The 17,385-nt window shown below is 46.5% G+C and overlaps 1 protein-coding gene across 5 annotated transcripts; it reads right to left on the reverse strand.

The window, feature by feature from the left end:
* Nucleotides 1-1,036: 1,036 nt before the first annotated feature.
* Nucleotides 1,037-15,558, reverse strand: LOC144101103 (uncharacterized). 5 transcript variants are annotated; one of them, XM_077634124.1, is made up of 5 exons: nucleotides 15,477-15,558; nucleotides 10,390-10,431; nucleotides 7,173-7,286; nucleotides 6,896-6,910; nucleotides 1,037-1,586 (listed from the first exon to the last, which is right to left on the reverse strand). In XM_077634124.1, exons 1-5 carry the CDS (start codon nucleotides 15,499-15,501, stop codon nucleotides 1,468-1,470), a joined length of 315 nt encoding a protein of 104 aa, XP_077490250.1. In that variant the 5' UTR covers nucleotides 15,502-15,558; the 3' UTR covers nucleotides 1,037-1,467. The 5 variants fall into 5 exon arrangements, with proteins under 5 accessions (XP_077490250.1, XP_077490248.1, XP_077490249.1 ...); XM_077634122.1 differs by having other exon boundaries at nucleotides 10,168-10,431; nucleotides 15,477-15,551; XM_077634123.1 differs by lacking the exon at nucleotides 15,477-15,558 and adding an exon at nucleotides 12,122-12,296.
* Between the last annotated feature and the right edge of the window lie 1,827 nt (nucleotides 15,559-17,385).

Raw genomic sequence — 17,385 nt, forward strand, 5'->3', positions numbered from 1 at the left:
AACTCCGAGTGCTCCAACCTTACAGTTAACCAGCTAGCGACTTTGAGCTGACAGCATAAGCCACGTTAATCCAACTGTTATCCTTGAACAGTGACGACAAATTGAAGTTGGCCTGCAGCGATAGAACACCGTACTCAGATGACAAAGATGTTACTTCCACCGAAAACAGAGCTTTCATGAGCTAGAAAAGAACAAAAATTTAAATATGGGTATCGTCACCACCAGTTATTTTCAAATACAAAATGTGGCGACGTCAAGATTGATGCAGGTCTCTGAGGCCAGGCTACATTGCCACTCACTTCCATATATTCAGTCTTGATGTGGCCGCCGTGGTGGCTGAGTGGTTATGGCGCTCGGCTGCTGGCCTGAAATTGTTTCACTGTAACAATGTGGGGCTTGTCTGGTGAGCACGACGCCGGATAGATGCTGCAGTCTTACGTCAACGGGCGGGTTCTACCGTGCGCCATCTTTGTGTGAAGTTTGCAAAGAGGCGCATACTGAAGTCTGTTCCGCACCCTCTTAGAAGGCAGTACGAACGCGCTGAGCTCTCAACCCCCACCCTGTACGAGCATATTTAGCCTTCCTGTATTCCTGTAATTCAGCGCAGAATCCTTATGTAACTGCCAGGATCTCTCAGCTCAACTCCACGCGGGACTATTCACGTTGGAGCCGCCGCGGTGGCTGATTGGTTATGGCGCTCGGCTGCTGGCCCGAAAGACGCGGGTTCGATCCCGGCCACGGCGGTCGAATTTCGATGGAGGCAAAATTCTAGAGGCCCATGTACTGTACGATGTCAGTGCACGTTAAAGAACCCCAGGTGGTCGAAATTTCCGGAGCCCTTCACTATGGCGTCCATCATAGCCTGAGCCGCTTTGGGACGTTAAACCCTCATAAATGAAAAAGTCTTGATGTGTTTGAATCAAAGGGCTTTTAAATTCAATTTCCTGAACAATAAATTCATATTCCAATGAAAAACAAATATCGACATAGCCACTATGAGCCAACAATAAATTTTACTAAGAAAAAAACTCTGTGATGCTGTTCTCGATGTCTTTTTAATAACAGTTCGCCTCTAATCCAGACAACGCCACACTAAATTTTAACTCCTCAAAGTTTATCGTAAGCTGTACACTTAACATATCCTAAGGTCAGCCATTGTAGTAATGCATCACTCAACTTAACTTGATAAAACATAAAAGAGGGACAGACATCCCTGGTGACCCCATGGGGCAAGAACACAATAAAATATGTTTAATATAAAAGAAGCCACATGCTGCTCATACAAGATGCAAATGGACAACCCTCTGCATTTGCCAGAAGACAAAAAAAATTAACGACCCAAAAAAGTTACAATCCTGAAGTGAACACGACCTTTGGGTTTAGTCCTGCTAGTTGCCGCTGCAGCTCTTTCCACAACTGTGGCGCAATCACAGAAAAAGGAGGCCTATGATGTCCAGTCACAGCGCATCACGTGTCAGAGTCAGCATCGTCAAACTGTCCTTCAACCACGTGAAACGTCGGAGCCCTCAGCAGTACTGACTCGGCATGGATGTCTGCAGGAAGAAAGACGTACGGGTGCTCGGGCACTGTAAAAACAAGAGATGAACGTTGATGTAAGGTGATGGACTCTTGTGGTAGCATGAAGAAAGACTCTTTGCTCTGCGAAACATAGCAAAAAGAAATTTTTTTCATAATTTGCATAAATATTGACAATATGGGACTACAATTTACTTCAAGACAGCAGCAGTTCATCATCATCATCATTATCCTGACTACGCCCACTGCAGGGCAAAGGCCTCTCCCATGTTTCTCCAATTAACCCTGTCCTTTGCCAGGTGCGGCCACCCTAACCCCTCAAACTTGCCAATCTCATCCGCCCACCTAAGTTTCTGCCGCCCCCAACTGCACTTGCCTTCTCTTCATAAGAGTTTTATCGGAAAGCACTAGTGCCCCACACACAGAAACCTTGCGGTACTCAAACAAAAGATGGCCTATTTAATGGTGCCCCTGGAATGGTTTTGAAAACTTGAGGGAACACTTAAGCTCTGCCTTAAGGGTATGACGCAACAGCGTTAGTGGGTCCCTGCAGTGGCCTGGCGTCCTCTTAGTACATCGCTCTGCAGGCACGCGGTCATTCTCTACTTTATGTTTGTAGACCGTGGGGACTCCTCACACCAACCCCCGGTGCAGCAGTGGAACATTTAAAGGATGTGCTACTGCCCCAGTAGGTCGCTGTTTCACTATTGGTGGAGCTTGCGATACCCCATATGTCAAATATCTGAACATACTGCTCAGAATTACTTGCCAGCAGCGTATTTGCACTGATGTATACTGGGCTACAGCTTTCCTTGGCTGAAGAAGCTTTTCTTGGATGAAGAGAAGGCTATGGGGCGAAGCATCAGTAACCGTATCATTCCATCAAATAGTTCGACCGCACGACAGTACGCCTTGCCGCCTGGCTGTTTCTGCACCCCCTCTAAAAGTTAACGCAATGTGCTTGGACCTAAAATTAGCAGTAAAGATTTGCGTAATTTGTTTCGGTAGATGAATCATCGACCCAGAAACCACAGGCCATGCGCGTACAATGTGTCTCCATAGAAACAAATATTGCATCTCTCTGAGAGGGGTGGTACTCACCCTTGACCGCAGCAGCTATAAACAAAGCGCACAATTAAGGCTGGTGTTCATCCCCCACACCCAGCATTGTGTCATGTTTTAGCATTCATGCAGAGTTACAGACAAAACGAGAGGAAATTCCTGAAACCACCAGAGCCACTACGCTTGGCATCGGAAACCGACAGGAACTGGCAGCTCTTGAAACACATGTTCGAGCCCTTTTTGACATCGTCGGAGCCAACTGGCAAACAAAGACCAGAGTGTGCAAAAGCTGCTCTGCTTTTGAGCATCGCAGGCGAGGAAGGCCTCGAAGTCTACAGAAGGGCAACAACCGCGACTATGCAACGGTGGTCAAAAAGTTTGAAGAATACCACGCCACACAACACGAGGTGCATGAATGCAATCTATTCATGAAGAGTCCAGAGTTCCGGTGAGCCTTTTGAGCATTTTCTGCGTGACTGAAGATGCAAGCTCGGGCATGCAATTTCAGCATGTAAATTCAATGATTACAGACCAGACAGTTTTTGTCCCCAATGAGAGCCAAGTTAAAGAAAAGTTGCTCGCAGACAGCAAACAGAGCAGAAAGCAGAGCAAACCTGCAAGTCTGCTCAGATCTCGGCAAAACACCAATAAATATGAATACTAGAGCAAGCAGTAGACTTGGTAAGAAAGAAAAACCCTGTCTCAGGTACAGAACAACTGAAGCAATACAAGTGTGGAAAATGCGGGCAAACACACGTGCCGCAGAGCTGCCCAGAAATTAAGAAGTATGCGGGGATAGGGTGGCCACAGCTGGCACGGGACAGGGTTAATTAGAGAGATATGGGAGAGGCATTTGCTCTGCAATGGGCATAGTCAGGCTGATGATGATGATGAATAACCAGACTGACGGACAGCAAGAATCCGTAGAAGAGTCTGATGTGCTCAACGTGTGGGCCACCAGCGCCAACGGTGAACGACAATGGATTGCAGAGGCACGCATAAGCAGTACGCTTGTGAAGTTAAATGTAGACACGGAAGCCCAAGCCAACCTTTTGCCATTTGGTCTCTACACGAAAATGATCCCTAAGCCTACATTAAGGCCGAGCAGTGTGGTTTCGCGGTCGTACAATGTAGGCATGATAAACGCTTGGGTATCCTGAGAATCGAAGCAAAGGTGAATAACCAGGACAGCATTCTGAACTTTTTCATAGTATGCAAAGGAAACCAAGCAATCTGGGGCCTGCAAGCATGCGAAGAACTGAGACTTCTGCTTTTGAAATCTCACAATGTATCACTGAACACGAAGCTATGCATGACTTTTGACACTTGCTCAGTGGTGCAGGTTGCATTTGATGGCACTTCTGCTTGGTCCAGCGTGAAGGAGCCACACCTGTCGTCCAAACAGCTTGATGCTTAACTGTTGGCTCTACAAGAACCAGTTTAGGAAGAATTTGAATGGATGAAACAGGCTGGGATCACTGGTTCTGTAACAAGAGAAGGTCACAGAAGTGAGATTGAGTGATTCCTCTTGTGTCTGCCTGCAGAAAGAACGGCAAGATCCGAGTACGCATGGACGCTAGGAAAGCAAATGAATGCGTAAAATGAGAGCACTATGAAATACCAAGATGCGAAGGTATAGAAGCTGAAATAGTGGGCGCAACGGTGTTCACTAGACTTGATGCAAAATCGGGGTTCCGTCCAATTCCGCTCCATTAAGAAAGTTCCAAGATTTGTAAGTTTGCCACAATTTTTGGTCGATACTATTTTTTAAATTTTTTAAGACTGTCCTTTGGTATTTTGTCAGTATCAGGAGTGTTTCAGAAAACTCTGGACGAAATTTTCGAACCGATTCCCGGCGTAAGAGTGTATATTGACAACATACTAGCCTGGGCCTCCTTCCGACAGGAGCAAGACAAACGACTACGATCAATGCTACAAGCGGCCGAGCATGCCGATCTCGCACTTAATCCTGACAAGTGCACAGCCAGCACAGAGCTTAATTGAATTTCCGGGAGATACCATCAGTGTGGAAGGCATCAGACCAAGCCGATCGCTAGTAACAGCATGTTGAAAATGCCCACCCCTTGACAAGTGAATGCTCAGAATGGTCAATTACTTTAAAATTTTTTGCCTGCGTTGGCACAAATGCGATGCTTCTCGGGAGCCTAATCAAACAAGACGCTTTTTCTAATAGACGAATAATCATACGAGAGAATGCAAACAGTTATGCAACAGTATGAGCCAACAACCGCTTCTGTCAACATTTGGCCCGAAAAAGCCCAAAAAAGTGTCGTGTGATGCATCGCGAATGGAATTGGAGTAGGCCTGTTGCAATCTCGCGGCAATACTTGGAAACCAGTGGCTTACACTTCTGAAGCGCTCACCAACACCCAGCAGCGGTTTTCCCAAATAGAAAAAGGAACGACAGCTAACATGCATGGCTGCGAAAAATTCCACTACTTCGTGTAAAGAAGCAATGTTATTGTGGAAACAGACTATTTCCTGCCGACTGCTATCTACAAGAAAGCAGTCGGCAACATGCCCTCGAGGCTGAAGCGGTTCATTCTGAGCATGGTGAGGGAACAGCACAAGGGGCGAGACACAAGGAACAAAATTTTGAAAGACACACACAGGCACTCTTTTGTTTTATTCCTTGTGTCTCGCCTCTCATGGTGTTCCCTCACCATGCAAAAAAAACAACTAGCCCGCCAACTCGCTCTTCTAAGCTTCTTTCTAAGGTTTATGCGTTATGAGGTTGAAATACGTTTAATTCCAGGGAATTCGAAGCTACTGCTCGCTGACATGTAATCAAGAGCCTCTGTGGAATAAGATGTTGGCATCCCTAGCTACAACGTGAAAGTGCATGCTGTAAACACATTTTTCTCCCTGGTCAGCGACCCCACGTAGGAAGGATTGGCAGCAGAAACGAGCAAGGATCCGTACATGAGCATAGTGTTAAAAACATTAAGAAACAATGTGACAGTTGAAAGGCTGCTCAAGTCATCAGAACGCAAATTATCTGAAGTTACAGGCCTTCTTCTAGAGGGCTACAAGGCTATAGTACCAGCTAGCATGCGACAGGAAATGCTAGAAAAGATCCACTATGGCCACACAGGCATCAATAAGAACAAACTAAGAGCACGGCAACTAATTTTCTGGCCAGGAAGGAAGGCCGACATTGACAAGTTTGTGAAGAAGTGTAGCGTATGCAAGCAGTATGCATACAGCCAACTATGACAGCCACTGAAAATGCACCCTGCACCAAAAAGACACCGGCACTGAGTGGGCATTGACATTTTCCACTATGTGCAAATTAATACTTGTGCTTTTATGATGCGTTGTCCAATCTTCCCGAGATAAAACAGCTCAAAGACTTGTCAGCAAGAAGCATCATAGAATTCAACAAGCTTAGTGTTTTCACGGTACGGCGTACCAATGAACTGGTGATGGCCCACAATTCACAAGCAGAGACTTCGTTCCATTCGCACTACGATTTCAGGCACACCACATCAAATCTATAATACTCTCATTCGAATAGTTCAGCTGAAAAGGGTGTGCAAATTGTAAAGCAAATACTGAAGAAAGAAAAAAAAAACTCTGAACAAAATTTGCGATAGGGACCTTGTTTACAAGACCACGGTTTAGAGTGCGGCCGACCATCTACGGAGATCCTCCAAGCCCGCAGGCTTTACAGTGGAGCCCAAAACACAGTCTGCAAGCTTTGCCAAAACAGACAGAACAAAGTGTCCGTTGACCCCGTTACATAAAGGTGACATTACTCAAGTCACGAAGAGAGCGTGGACAATGAAAGCTCAAGTCACGCGACAGCCCCCGTTTCCCAGGTCCTACCGCATGCTGACAGAGGACTGAAGGGCGCTGTGATGCAACCGGCAGCACCTGCTCCCTGTCAACTAGGGAACCCCGACACCAAGGATGACGACGACCCAGGCACTTCGCCCCCATCGCAATCCGTCACAGCCGGGTACCACAAGCCCACAGCTTGATACAACGCTTACAATCCCCCACAGCACCTCACTGACACCGGTACTGACAAACAATGAAGACCACTTCGACAACTCCATAACAACAAAGAATTTACGCAACTGGCTTGACAACCAAACAAAAGTGAGCAGTGCTTTCATTCAATTCGTCTACTTTTCTTTTCCTTTCTTACTCAAACGAAGCAGGAAATATCGGTAGATGAATAAACCATCGGCCCGAAAACCACGGGCCATGCACATGCAATGAGTCTCCATAGAGAAAGACACTGCATCTCTCTGGGAGAGGAGGTACTTACCCTCGCCAGTAGCAGCTATAAATAAAGTGCACAATAAATAAGGGTGTTCATTCTCCTGCACTCAGTGTTCTGCCAGGTTTGGGCATGTGAAGTATACTAAATACTTTAACTTTGCTGATGAACTATTTAGGCAAAATTTAAAATCTAAAGATCCTTTGAATTCCGCCACATGAGAGCAAACAATATCTTGTGGGTTTCAATCATATGCGGCATACGTTTCTTTTTAAGCCTTGGCTCAAGTTATGTGAAGCATGCTTTGGATACAGATGCCACTTACTAATGTAGCATGGCTTGGCAATTTCAGTATCCCAGTCTTCAGATTCGGCATTGTCGTCCTTGGTGTCTATTGTTTTGCCACACGCGTAGGCTGCTTCAATTTCTTCGTCCCAATCTGGAAAAAAAAAACGAAACGGAAAGGCACCAAGAACTGGTGGCTAAGTAACCATCGTATACAAGAACTCATAATCTCTTCACAATGATAAGGCTAATGATCAATGTTGTTAAGGGCTTCTCAAGCCTCGTTCCATGGGCCCTTGGGTTCCTTAATGTTTTTTTTTTTTTTGGTGGGGGCTGTGGGGGGGGGGGGGGGGGGTGTTGTCATAGCACCTAAATCCATACATGCCCCAAGTGCCATTTCCTTCACCCACCTCATTTTGCAACTAATCATACTGTAATTGCTCATAGCAGTCTGTTTCATTGTAGAGCCATTTGCTATTATTGAATTTGGCCATTCTTATGGGGAGCCATGAATCTGCGTGCTTTTTTCATGCATGTCAGGCTGGAAGGGAGAAAAAAAAGCCCAAGGCACACAGGTGTTCTTTAGGGTTAGAAAGATTGAGGACACCTGCTGTCGTTGGAGAAAGCTTTGCAGACATCGTAAACCTTACCTATGGCTAGTTTATTGGGAAAAAAAAAAAAACTGGACGGAACACTTAAGCTTTGTTTTCAGGGTATGACATGATAACAATAACGTAATAATGCCCATATATGCGGAATTGGTAATTCACTACTTTACATTCATAAATCGCTGAGAGTCCTCACACCACTCCTGGTGCTGCGCCAATGCCCTAGGACGGCAGGCGCTGCCGCTGGCGGGACTTGCGAGACCACAAGGTCACATGACCTAGGTGGCCCACGTAGGTTGCCGACAGCCAGTTGCTCCAGCTGCGGAGTTTCAAATGGTTGGCAACACCGACGCCAGACAATTTTTTCCAACATGGGCGTGCTAATGCTCTCACGTTATAAGTAATGCATTATCTTGAACTTAAAAATGACAGCAACTTATTGAAACCCAGGTTCCCCTCAACATACTTCATGAAATAGACTAAAGCCTCTATACTAGGGTGTTCTCAATATTGTTAGCCATAAGAAAGTCCAATGGTTTTTAATTAAAAAATGTTGAGTGTGGCGTGCCTTGGCTTCCATTCCTTCCTGCCTGATATGCAAGGAGGAAGAAGCATGCAGAAGCATATCCCCTAAAAAAAAAATGCCCAAATTTGATTAATTATGACTGGCCGTGCTGTGAAAGTCTGCTAGAAGCGACTAGAGTGGGGTTTAAATCACGAATGGGCATAGGTTCTTAGGGAACCCAGAAAGCACTATAAGGAACCCGCTTATCATGTGGAACCCAGTTTGAGAACCCCTGCTCAATGCTTTTGTAACAGCTTTGATGCAAAAATCCCCCCCCCCCCCCCCCCCCCCCCCCCCCCCAAATGTGTGGTATTTCATGAAAGCTTCCAACACTGTAGTTTGTGCAATCATCCAATAACTTGCTTCAAAAACCAGACATTTAAAAGCGAGATCAGTGCTACCTCAGCATCTGAAGTCCCGCAAAACTACAACATGACCAATAACCAGGGTCCTAACAGCACTGCTTGGCTCTGAAACTAAGGGGAAAAAAGAACTAGTGAACAATAGTGTGCAATAATACACAACATTCCTCCTAGCGTAAAATTACCCACAAACACTTTCAGGTATTCGGCAATCCGAATTTCTAACCACCAAAGGCATGTGTAGTTATTTAAACCTTGTGCATGTCTTCTCATGTAACTTTAAGGCACTCTTGCTTGCACCAGCCAAATTAAATTATAGACAGCACTCAGAGAGCAGTGATTCAAAGCTTAAAGTTTTTCAAATTACGTAGATAGAAAAGGGGCATCACAGTCTACGCAAGTTCTTAAAGTGTGCGTCATCCTTCACAACAATACTCAGAAACAAGCACTTCGTATCTGGCTGGGCAATGTGCTTTGTTGAAAACATGGCTTCAGCTTTAAAAACACAGCAGCCCTGCGATGCTCAGTTTCGTGTGAGCAACTCTTCATAATTCGAGCTCAAAGGGTACTAAGAATCTGTTCAAAATACTTAAATTAGAGTTAGCAGGTGTGCTTTTAATACCAGTAGTGTTAACAGAACCAAACCATAACTGGCTGTTCAAATTAAACCAGTCTCAATTAAGCAACGGTTCACGGTAGCACATTTTTGACTACTTTAACAAATTTACACCAAGCAAGCATTTGGTTTTAGCCATGAATGGAAATTAGTAAACTTGAGAAAAGACATATCTTTACAACAGGATCCACATTTGCATAATTTCTAGCCAAGCCACATACGGACATTCCTGCTTTACATGAACAACCACAGTGCCTTTTTTCCATCCGAACAGTTTTGGAAACTCTGATCTGGCAAATCATTTCCAGCAAATATGGGCTACATATAGTACAGATATTGTTACGGTACAGAGTTGCAAGGCGAAGAGGATGTTGTTCTGTGGCTATGCTGTTGACAACGACGAGGATGCGGTAGCTAGTGCTTGGGTGGCTTGGTTTTTGTGTGCCTTCTGACTGTGGCCTGTTACGCCTGCTGCTGAGCTAACCCCCGTAATATTGGGTGGAGGTTATGCTGGGTACTACGCCCTGGACCTTCGCAACGGTCGTCAGCTTGGACCCATCACTATACTGTCCGACAAACCTTCGACCGCAGCGTCACCACCAGCACCGACCGTTGTCGTGGTGCAGCCTCGCGACTATGTACCGTAACAATATTCTCGCTCCAAAACCGAGGTGCATAAACTGGCCCAGACAAGCATTGCTCCAAGACATACACTCCTTGAGAGACATCCAATCTTTCAAGAAAGTTGCAAACCAGCTCTGAACACATTCAGGCATGGTGGCATGTCTTAGGTTCAAACACAACCAAAATGCAGTGTGAACGTAAAGAGCCTCCACTTAAAGCTGCTCCAGTCGTTCGACCACTCCAGCAATTAGCAACGGCACCTTCTTCTTTGTCAAATGGCGTATCTTCCATGTCATTCCCGGCACAGCTGTCCACTTCACCGTTCTCCTGAATTTCACCACCACTCGCTTCAGCAGCATCGGCTTTGAAGGTGTCAGCATCAGTTTGAGCAGCCGACGTTGCACATCCAGTCACAGCTCCATCCTTTGGACTGCACTCGTTGCCTGTAGTTGTACACTGGAGTTTTACACATTCACCAGTACCTGGAGAATGGCCATCTGGTGTCTTTATCCTCACATGGTTCTCTGAAAAACGAATTGCAGATGGAAAAAAACCTTGTCAGCAAAGTTTTTGCTCGAACTGCCAGTGTTTGTTCTTAACAAATATGGCACAAGAAAATTTGCACCACAGAAGCGTAGCAAACCAAACATGGCCAATGTCACACCCAATAGCAACAAGCACCAGCCCCACAGTTATCTTTGTCAGGGCCAAACGTATTAGCTCATTAAATACTGCACATACATGACAAAGAGCATTGATAGCACCTTGAGGTACATCACTTCAGCACCACTGGATGCAGCTTAAAACAGCCTCAAACAGAGACTTAATTTTATTCTAAAAGCACGCCTTAATTTGAACTCTCACTTCATAGATCTAAAGAATTGCACGCAAATCAATGCCTTCACGAAAAGACGAGAACAACTCATTTGACACCACCGCTTTTTAGCCACGTGCATCCATACAATTCACCCAGTGATGTTGACAGAAAAGGGTGGTGCCTGCGCCACGTAAATTTACTAATACATCATGACTACATTTACATGTCGCATCAGTAAATGGATAGCCCTGCATATTAGCGATCAATTCATTTCAGTGTGCTTCGAAATTGATTATAATGCAGATCAATTGCTTACTTCACCATAACGGCACATTAAAACCGGCAACGACACAAAACTATTATGTGCATACACAAATGACGAGGCAGTAAGCCTGGGTATAAACTGCTGAGGCCGCAATAAGTGGCACAGCACACAAGAAATCCAGGTACAAAACCTTACGAATGCTGTCTCACTTCTCAAGGAGGACAATGAGAGTGGGATACCGAAGAATTAACAATGGAAAAAAAGATTAGCTTGAAATACCTAAATACTATATCCAGCAAAAATCTTGCAGCATGCAGCAAAGCATGGTGAGACACTTCCCACACATAACCTCTGCGTCAAGTAAAGGAAATCACTGACACTGAACGGCTATGCAGAAACTGGATGCAGCACCTAGATGTAAATATACTGTTTAAACACGAAGGGTTGGAAGCTGCTTAAAAAGTAAACGTATCTGATCTCGGTGGCGTTACGTGAACAGCCTCACCAACGAAGCAGAAAAATACACGCGTGTATTCAGCGATCGCGCATGCAACTCGACAACGTGAACAATTAATGTTCGTTTCCAAAAAACTAAAGGCTGCAAGGTTTTGCGTCTGCAGTGTTGCGACGGGCACAGTAATGACCTGAAGCATAGAAATAAGTAAAAAAAAAAAAACAGCATAGACGCACGCCAACAGCCTGCCACTAGGTAGGTGCAAAACGATCGCTGTGCAGCCAGTGACTGAAGCCAGTGAGCGCAGATGCCAAGCAGCAAACACAGTGACCACAGTATTCAGCAGCTGGACCAAGCTGTTGGCGTTAATCTCAAAATATCGCGCACGAATAGGCCGACACAGCACAACGGGGACCGAAGCGAGACGCGGCGAACGCATAGCGTTTGAAGACCACGGCCACTGCCTAGCGTAAACACTCGTACTGGATCTATCAGCTCAAGTAAAACAAGGCGACAGAGAAGGAGCGGATGGGATTAGCTCTAGCCTCATCCGCTTCTTTTCTGCCTCATTTTGCGCCGCGACAGCTTGCTCAACTTTGGTCGGCGTGCACGTTGGCGACTTGGACGATGGCTCCTTGCGCGCCGGTGTCGCGACATGACGGCTGTAAACGGACTAACCAGTGGTTTGCGTTTCCACGCTTTCGCTGGTTTCGTCAGTCATATCACCAAATGAGGCTGTCAACTGTCGTCGAGTCTTCTATTCCAGCACGATTCGTTCAGTTCAGCGTCAGCCAGTTCAGAGTTCAGTCGGTTCAGCCTCAGCGGGTGACGAAAACTGAGTGGGGGCGCTGCCTCCACCATACGTCGACAGATGGCGCAAAGAACAAGGCGCGAAAATGTTCTGTCGCATTTAAATTCGACTTTGAAATCACGGTGGTCGCACCGTCGCAGCAGTTTTTTTACAACCTTCTTGGTCGCAACGGCACATGGTTGGAGTTGGACTTTTTGCTTTAAGTCGAAAAAAGTACGCCGAAATCAATTTTGAAAATGAAAATTGGTTTTGGGAGAAAGCAAATGGCACAGTAGATGTCTCACATATCGGCGGACACCTAAACCGCGCCGTAAGGGATGGATGGAAAAACTATTTTCGTCAGAACGCACGTGCGAACGATTCCGTGCTAGATGGCCGTAGTGGAGGGCTCCGGAATAATTTCGACCACCCGGGGATCTTTAACGTGCACTGACATCGCACAGCACATGGGCGCCCATGTGTTTCGCCTCCATCAAAACGCTGCCGCCGCTGTCGGGTTCGCGTTTAAAGTCGACTTCGAAATCGCGGTGGTAGCAGCAGTTTTTTTTTTTTTTGTCGTAGCAGCAGATTGGACTTTTTGCTTTAAATCGAAAAAAAAAAGACAAAAGTACGCCGAATTGAATTTTCAAAATTCGTTTTAAAACTATGAAAGTCAGTAATTAAATCCTTGACACGATCCGCAGCTAGATGGCTACCGGGTCCGAGAAGAGCGGGTGCCATGGGTGGTGTGAGATGTGTACGGGAGGAATCACTCCATTACCTTCACACGCCCCTGCAGGCTGGAAAGCCCTGCCCAGTTGCCGTATGTCGTTTGGTGCTCATAGCGCTGTTCACTGTCATCACATGCGCCCGTGTGCTCTTTCACTCCTACGTTCCCACATTGTGCAGTTGAGGTGTCCACGGAGAAGTGAGACGGACCAGACGGTTACTGTGGCTTTCATTTCCTCAAAACCAACCGATCTTTTTTCACGGGGCAGTTACTTGGCTTAGCAGACGTAGCCACTGCATACGAGGGCACTCGAAACCATGCACAAGTGCAAAAAAAAAAGTTACAGGTGCGCACTTATAGGCTCCCTGAAAAGGGTGTTTAAGGTTGTCTATAAAATGCTCGCGTTATGTCGAGTACAGGCCAACGAGACTTCATGCCGCGTACAAGACCTTAAAAGAGAGCCGATAATTTGCAGTACAATTTTTAAAACTCGATCCTGCTACCGCGCCCAGCAGCGACCTGCGGTGCTGGGCTTTCGCCCGAATCCGCGCTCGTTACGTCATATAGCGCTCGTTACGTCAGCAGCGGAGTGCTAGCATTGGTTCGCGCGTGTTGGCAGCCGGCGGAGAAGCGCCGACATTTGAGCGTGCAAAAAGGGACGAGAGGAGAGGGAAAAGCGCGAAGACGCGGTTATTCAAATTTTGACTACAGATAACTCAGATATTCCCCAATATATCATATTCGCACTATCGACCAGGTAATAGAGAAATGCGCAGAATATAACCAACCAATATATATAGCATTTGTCGATTACGACAAAGCATTTGACTCAGTGGACACCTCGGCAGTCATGCAGGCATTGAGGAATCAGCGTGTAGAAGAGCATTATGTGAAAATACTGGAAGATATATATAGCAACTGCACAGCTGCCATAGTCCTATATAAAGTCAGCAATAAAATTCCAATAAGGAAAAGCGTCAGGCATTGAAATACGATCTCGCCAATGCTATTCACCGCCTGTTTACAGGAGGTATTCCGAGGTCTGAATTGGGAACAGTTAGGGATAAGAGCTAATGGGAACAGTTAGGGATAAGAGCTAATAAAGAATACCTAAATAATCTGCGATTCGCTGATGACATTGCCTTGCTGAGTAACTCAGGATATGAAATGCAAAGCATGATCAATGAGTTAGACAATCAGAGCAGAACAATGAGTCTAAAAATTAACATGAAGAAAACCAAACTATAGTTCAACAGAATAGCAAAAGAACAGCAGTTCACAATTGGTAACGAGGTGCTAGAAGTGGTAAGGAATATGTCTACTTAGGGCAGGCAGTGACCGCTGATCCGGATCCTTAGAGGGATAAAACTGGAAATGGGGTGGAGCGCATATGGCAGGTTGTCTCCGATTATTATGAATGGTAGTTTACCATTATCCCTCAAGAGAAAAGGGTACAACAGGTGTATATTACCGGTACTCACCTACGGGACAGAAACGTGGAGGCTAACGAAAAGAGTTCAGCTTAAGTTAAGGACAACGCAGCGAGCCATGGAAAGAAAAATGATAGGTGTAACGTTAAGAGACCGAAAGCGGGCAGAGTGGGTGAGGAAACAAACGCGGGTTAATGACATCCTAGTCGAAATCAAGAGGAAGAAATGGGCTTGGGCAGGGCATGTAAGGCGGAGGCAAGATAACCGCTCGCCCTTAAGGGTAACTGAGTGGATTCCAAGAGAATGCAAGCGTAGCAAGGGACGGCAGAAGGTTGGATGGGCGGATGAGATTAAGAAGTTCGAAGGGCTCGGTGGCCGCAGCTGGCAAAGGACGGGGTTAGACATGAGAGAGGCCTTCGCTCTGCAGTGGGCGTAGTCAGGCTGACGGTGGACCACATATAGTAAGACCCATAGCCACACTTGACCTTTGGCTCACTTGAAGGCCAACCGGCAACGCACGGCGAAATCGACTTTACCTAGCGTAGTGAAGCTTTCGCTTCAAAATTCGCCAGGCTACGTTCTGGCAGCGTTCAAGGCTGGCGCGCTCTAGTCGAGCTCGTTGGCGTCTCGGCATTGCAGGCGCGAACGTGCATACAGCCAACGTCACCTAGACTAGTTCAGCTGGCCATATAGCATTCAGCTGGTGTTGGTTCAGCCGCGGTCGTCCGAAAACACAACAGCGTTCACAGCGCCTCGCTCCCCGGAAGGCCCCCAAAGGCCATGTCACCTAAGGAACACATCGATCGTTGCGTTGAGTCGCGCTCCTGGGCTTTGTGTACGCATCTGGATAGTGTGACCTTGAGAATCTGTAAAAGCAGACTACGGGGAGACATGATGATTGATCGACAGGCGTCTAACTCAACGAATCGGCGGGTTAAAACCAAATGTAGGGATCGGTCCCGCTGACAAAACACGATGCCGATGCCATGTGAGTCGACTGCTTAGCTTATGGATGTTGCACACGAGAGAAAATACCTTCAGCAACGCAAATTCCGCTGCCATGCACCAAACTGAAATACTTACCTGTGCGCGTTTTGGTTCGCTTCATGTTGAGCAATGTTGCGTCGTGGGGACGCGGAGAAGCTGTGCCATGGTGCACTTCCTCCTCTTCTGCAGGTGCTTCGCAACTCAGACAAGTATGCGTGTCTTTACAGTCACCAGGAGATTCTCAGTTCTCAATGCGTAAGCACTGTGTGGCAATGTTTGCGGTTTCGTGTCATCACGATAACGCTCGAACGAATTGAGTTGTAACAAAAATAATGGTTGCATTCGATAGAGCATCAAAAAATATCGCAGGGGAAATTATTAGGTGCATTCGGGGCAATTAGTTCAATAATTATAGCCAATTAAGTGGTTAAATGTGACAAAATGGCATCCGGGGTCCCGTGGACGTCAAAAGTATGGGTTGGTTACATCGACGTCTGGAAAGAAAAAATGGGGTGTGACGTCACGTGTGCGACGTCATATGGTGTGACAATTAATTAGAGCTAATTAAGTGGAAAAGAGGCGAAGGAGTGCAAAGGAGTTTAGGAAAATGCTTACGCATTCCTCCAATGCGGGTGCCGTATAGTGATCTCATAACTTTTTCAAAACTCACTAATTTCTTTATTTTTCATCTTTCTGTTACCAACTAAAAATCGCCAATTGCAGAAGCAAAGCAATCCGTCGGAATGCAAAGACGCTGTATATATAGGCGAGACACCAGACGCGAAACGCCGTCCGCAGACTAGATTAATGCAGCTCATTATTCCGGTCGGCGTATACCAAGAACCAGCCCACCTTGTCAAGCGGACGCTCAGTTGGTCGTGACAGTACTCGCTAAAAGCAACCTGGCTTACGGCTTATTTGGGGGTTTAACGTCCCAAAGCGACTGAGGCTTTCGGGCGGCTGAGCGTTTTCGGGCATACATTTCGTACAGAGGCGTTGCTAGTAAAAATATAAATTGTAACTCAATTGATTGCTAGTTGCATTGAAATTTTTCTCAGTAATTTTTATCGGGGTCTTTTTTGTTTTAAGCGTGAAAAAAAATTGAAGTTTAGCCCTGCACCTCGAGCCATGGTTGCCCCGTACTGCCACTGCACTGCTTGGCCTGCCTTTGCCGGTTCCCGAGAGTCGTACGCTGCCCGGGAAGCGCGCTGCAGCAAAGGGACACTGAGGAGAAATTGAAGTTGGCTTGTTTCGATAGAATAGCAGCTCCTGATCACAAAAACGCCACTCTTACTGAAAACGAAGCTCTTGTAATGTAGAAAATAGCAAGAACCAAAATACAGGTATCGCCGCCACAGGCCAAACTCGCAAGTACAAGCGTGATGACTTCCTAGGACAAGAGGCGCCACCTTGGAGGAATTTTCCTTACTTCATTGTCGCGAATCTCTGAGGCTGCCCGCACAGCCCCTGCACTGCTCGGCATGCTTCTGCCAGTTCCCGATAGTCATACGCCGCCCGGGAAGCGCGCTGCAGCAAACGTTAGAGAGATAAGGATGCTCCAGGGGACTCTGCTTCGTCGACGAAGCCTGTGTGTTGGCCGGCTGGAAGATCAAGATGTGTCCACGGCGCCATGAGTGTGCTGTCGCGACGGCTTAATCGCAGTGGCTGAGTAACCATGACGTAGGGAAACATAATTCTGTTGTCACGGCTGCTACATGGGCCGATTGCTACAGGCGGCGCAAAAACGGTGTCGTGATAGCGGCGGCAAAGTGGCTTTAGTACAGGCTGCGCGCTGTACGTAAGACATCATCGACTTCATGACTATGGCAGTGGCTATGGAGGCAACACAAGCAAGTCAATCTGCGGCCATTGAAAGTCGTCATGTAGGTGAGCCACCATACTTCAGTTATCCTCCGGCTATGAGCGTAATTTGGACCATACATTAAACGGGAATTGCCTGAGGCTATGCTCCTCGCGACGCGACGTACGATGTTGGGCGTGCGCC

This window comes from Amblyomma americanum, chromosome 8 (assembly GCF_052857255.1).
Source record: "Amblyomma americanum isolate KBUSLIRL-KWMA chromosome 8, ASM5285725v1, whole genome shotgun sequence".
In the NCBI taxonomy this organism is placed as follows: domain Eukaryota; kingdom Metazoa; phylum Arthropoda; class Arachnida; order Ixodida; family Ixodidae; genus Amblyomma; species Amblyomma americanum.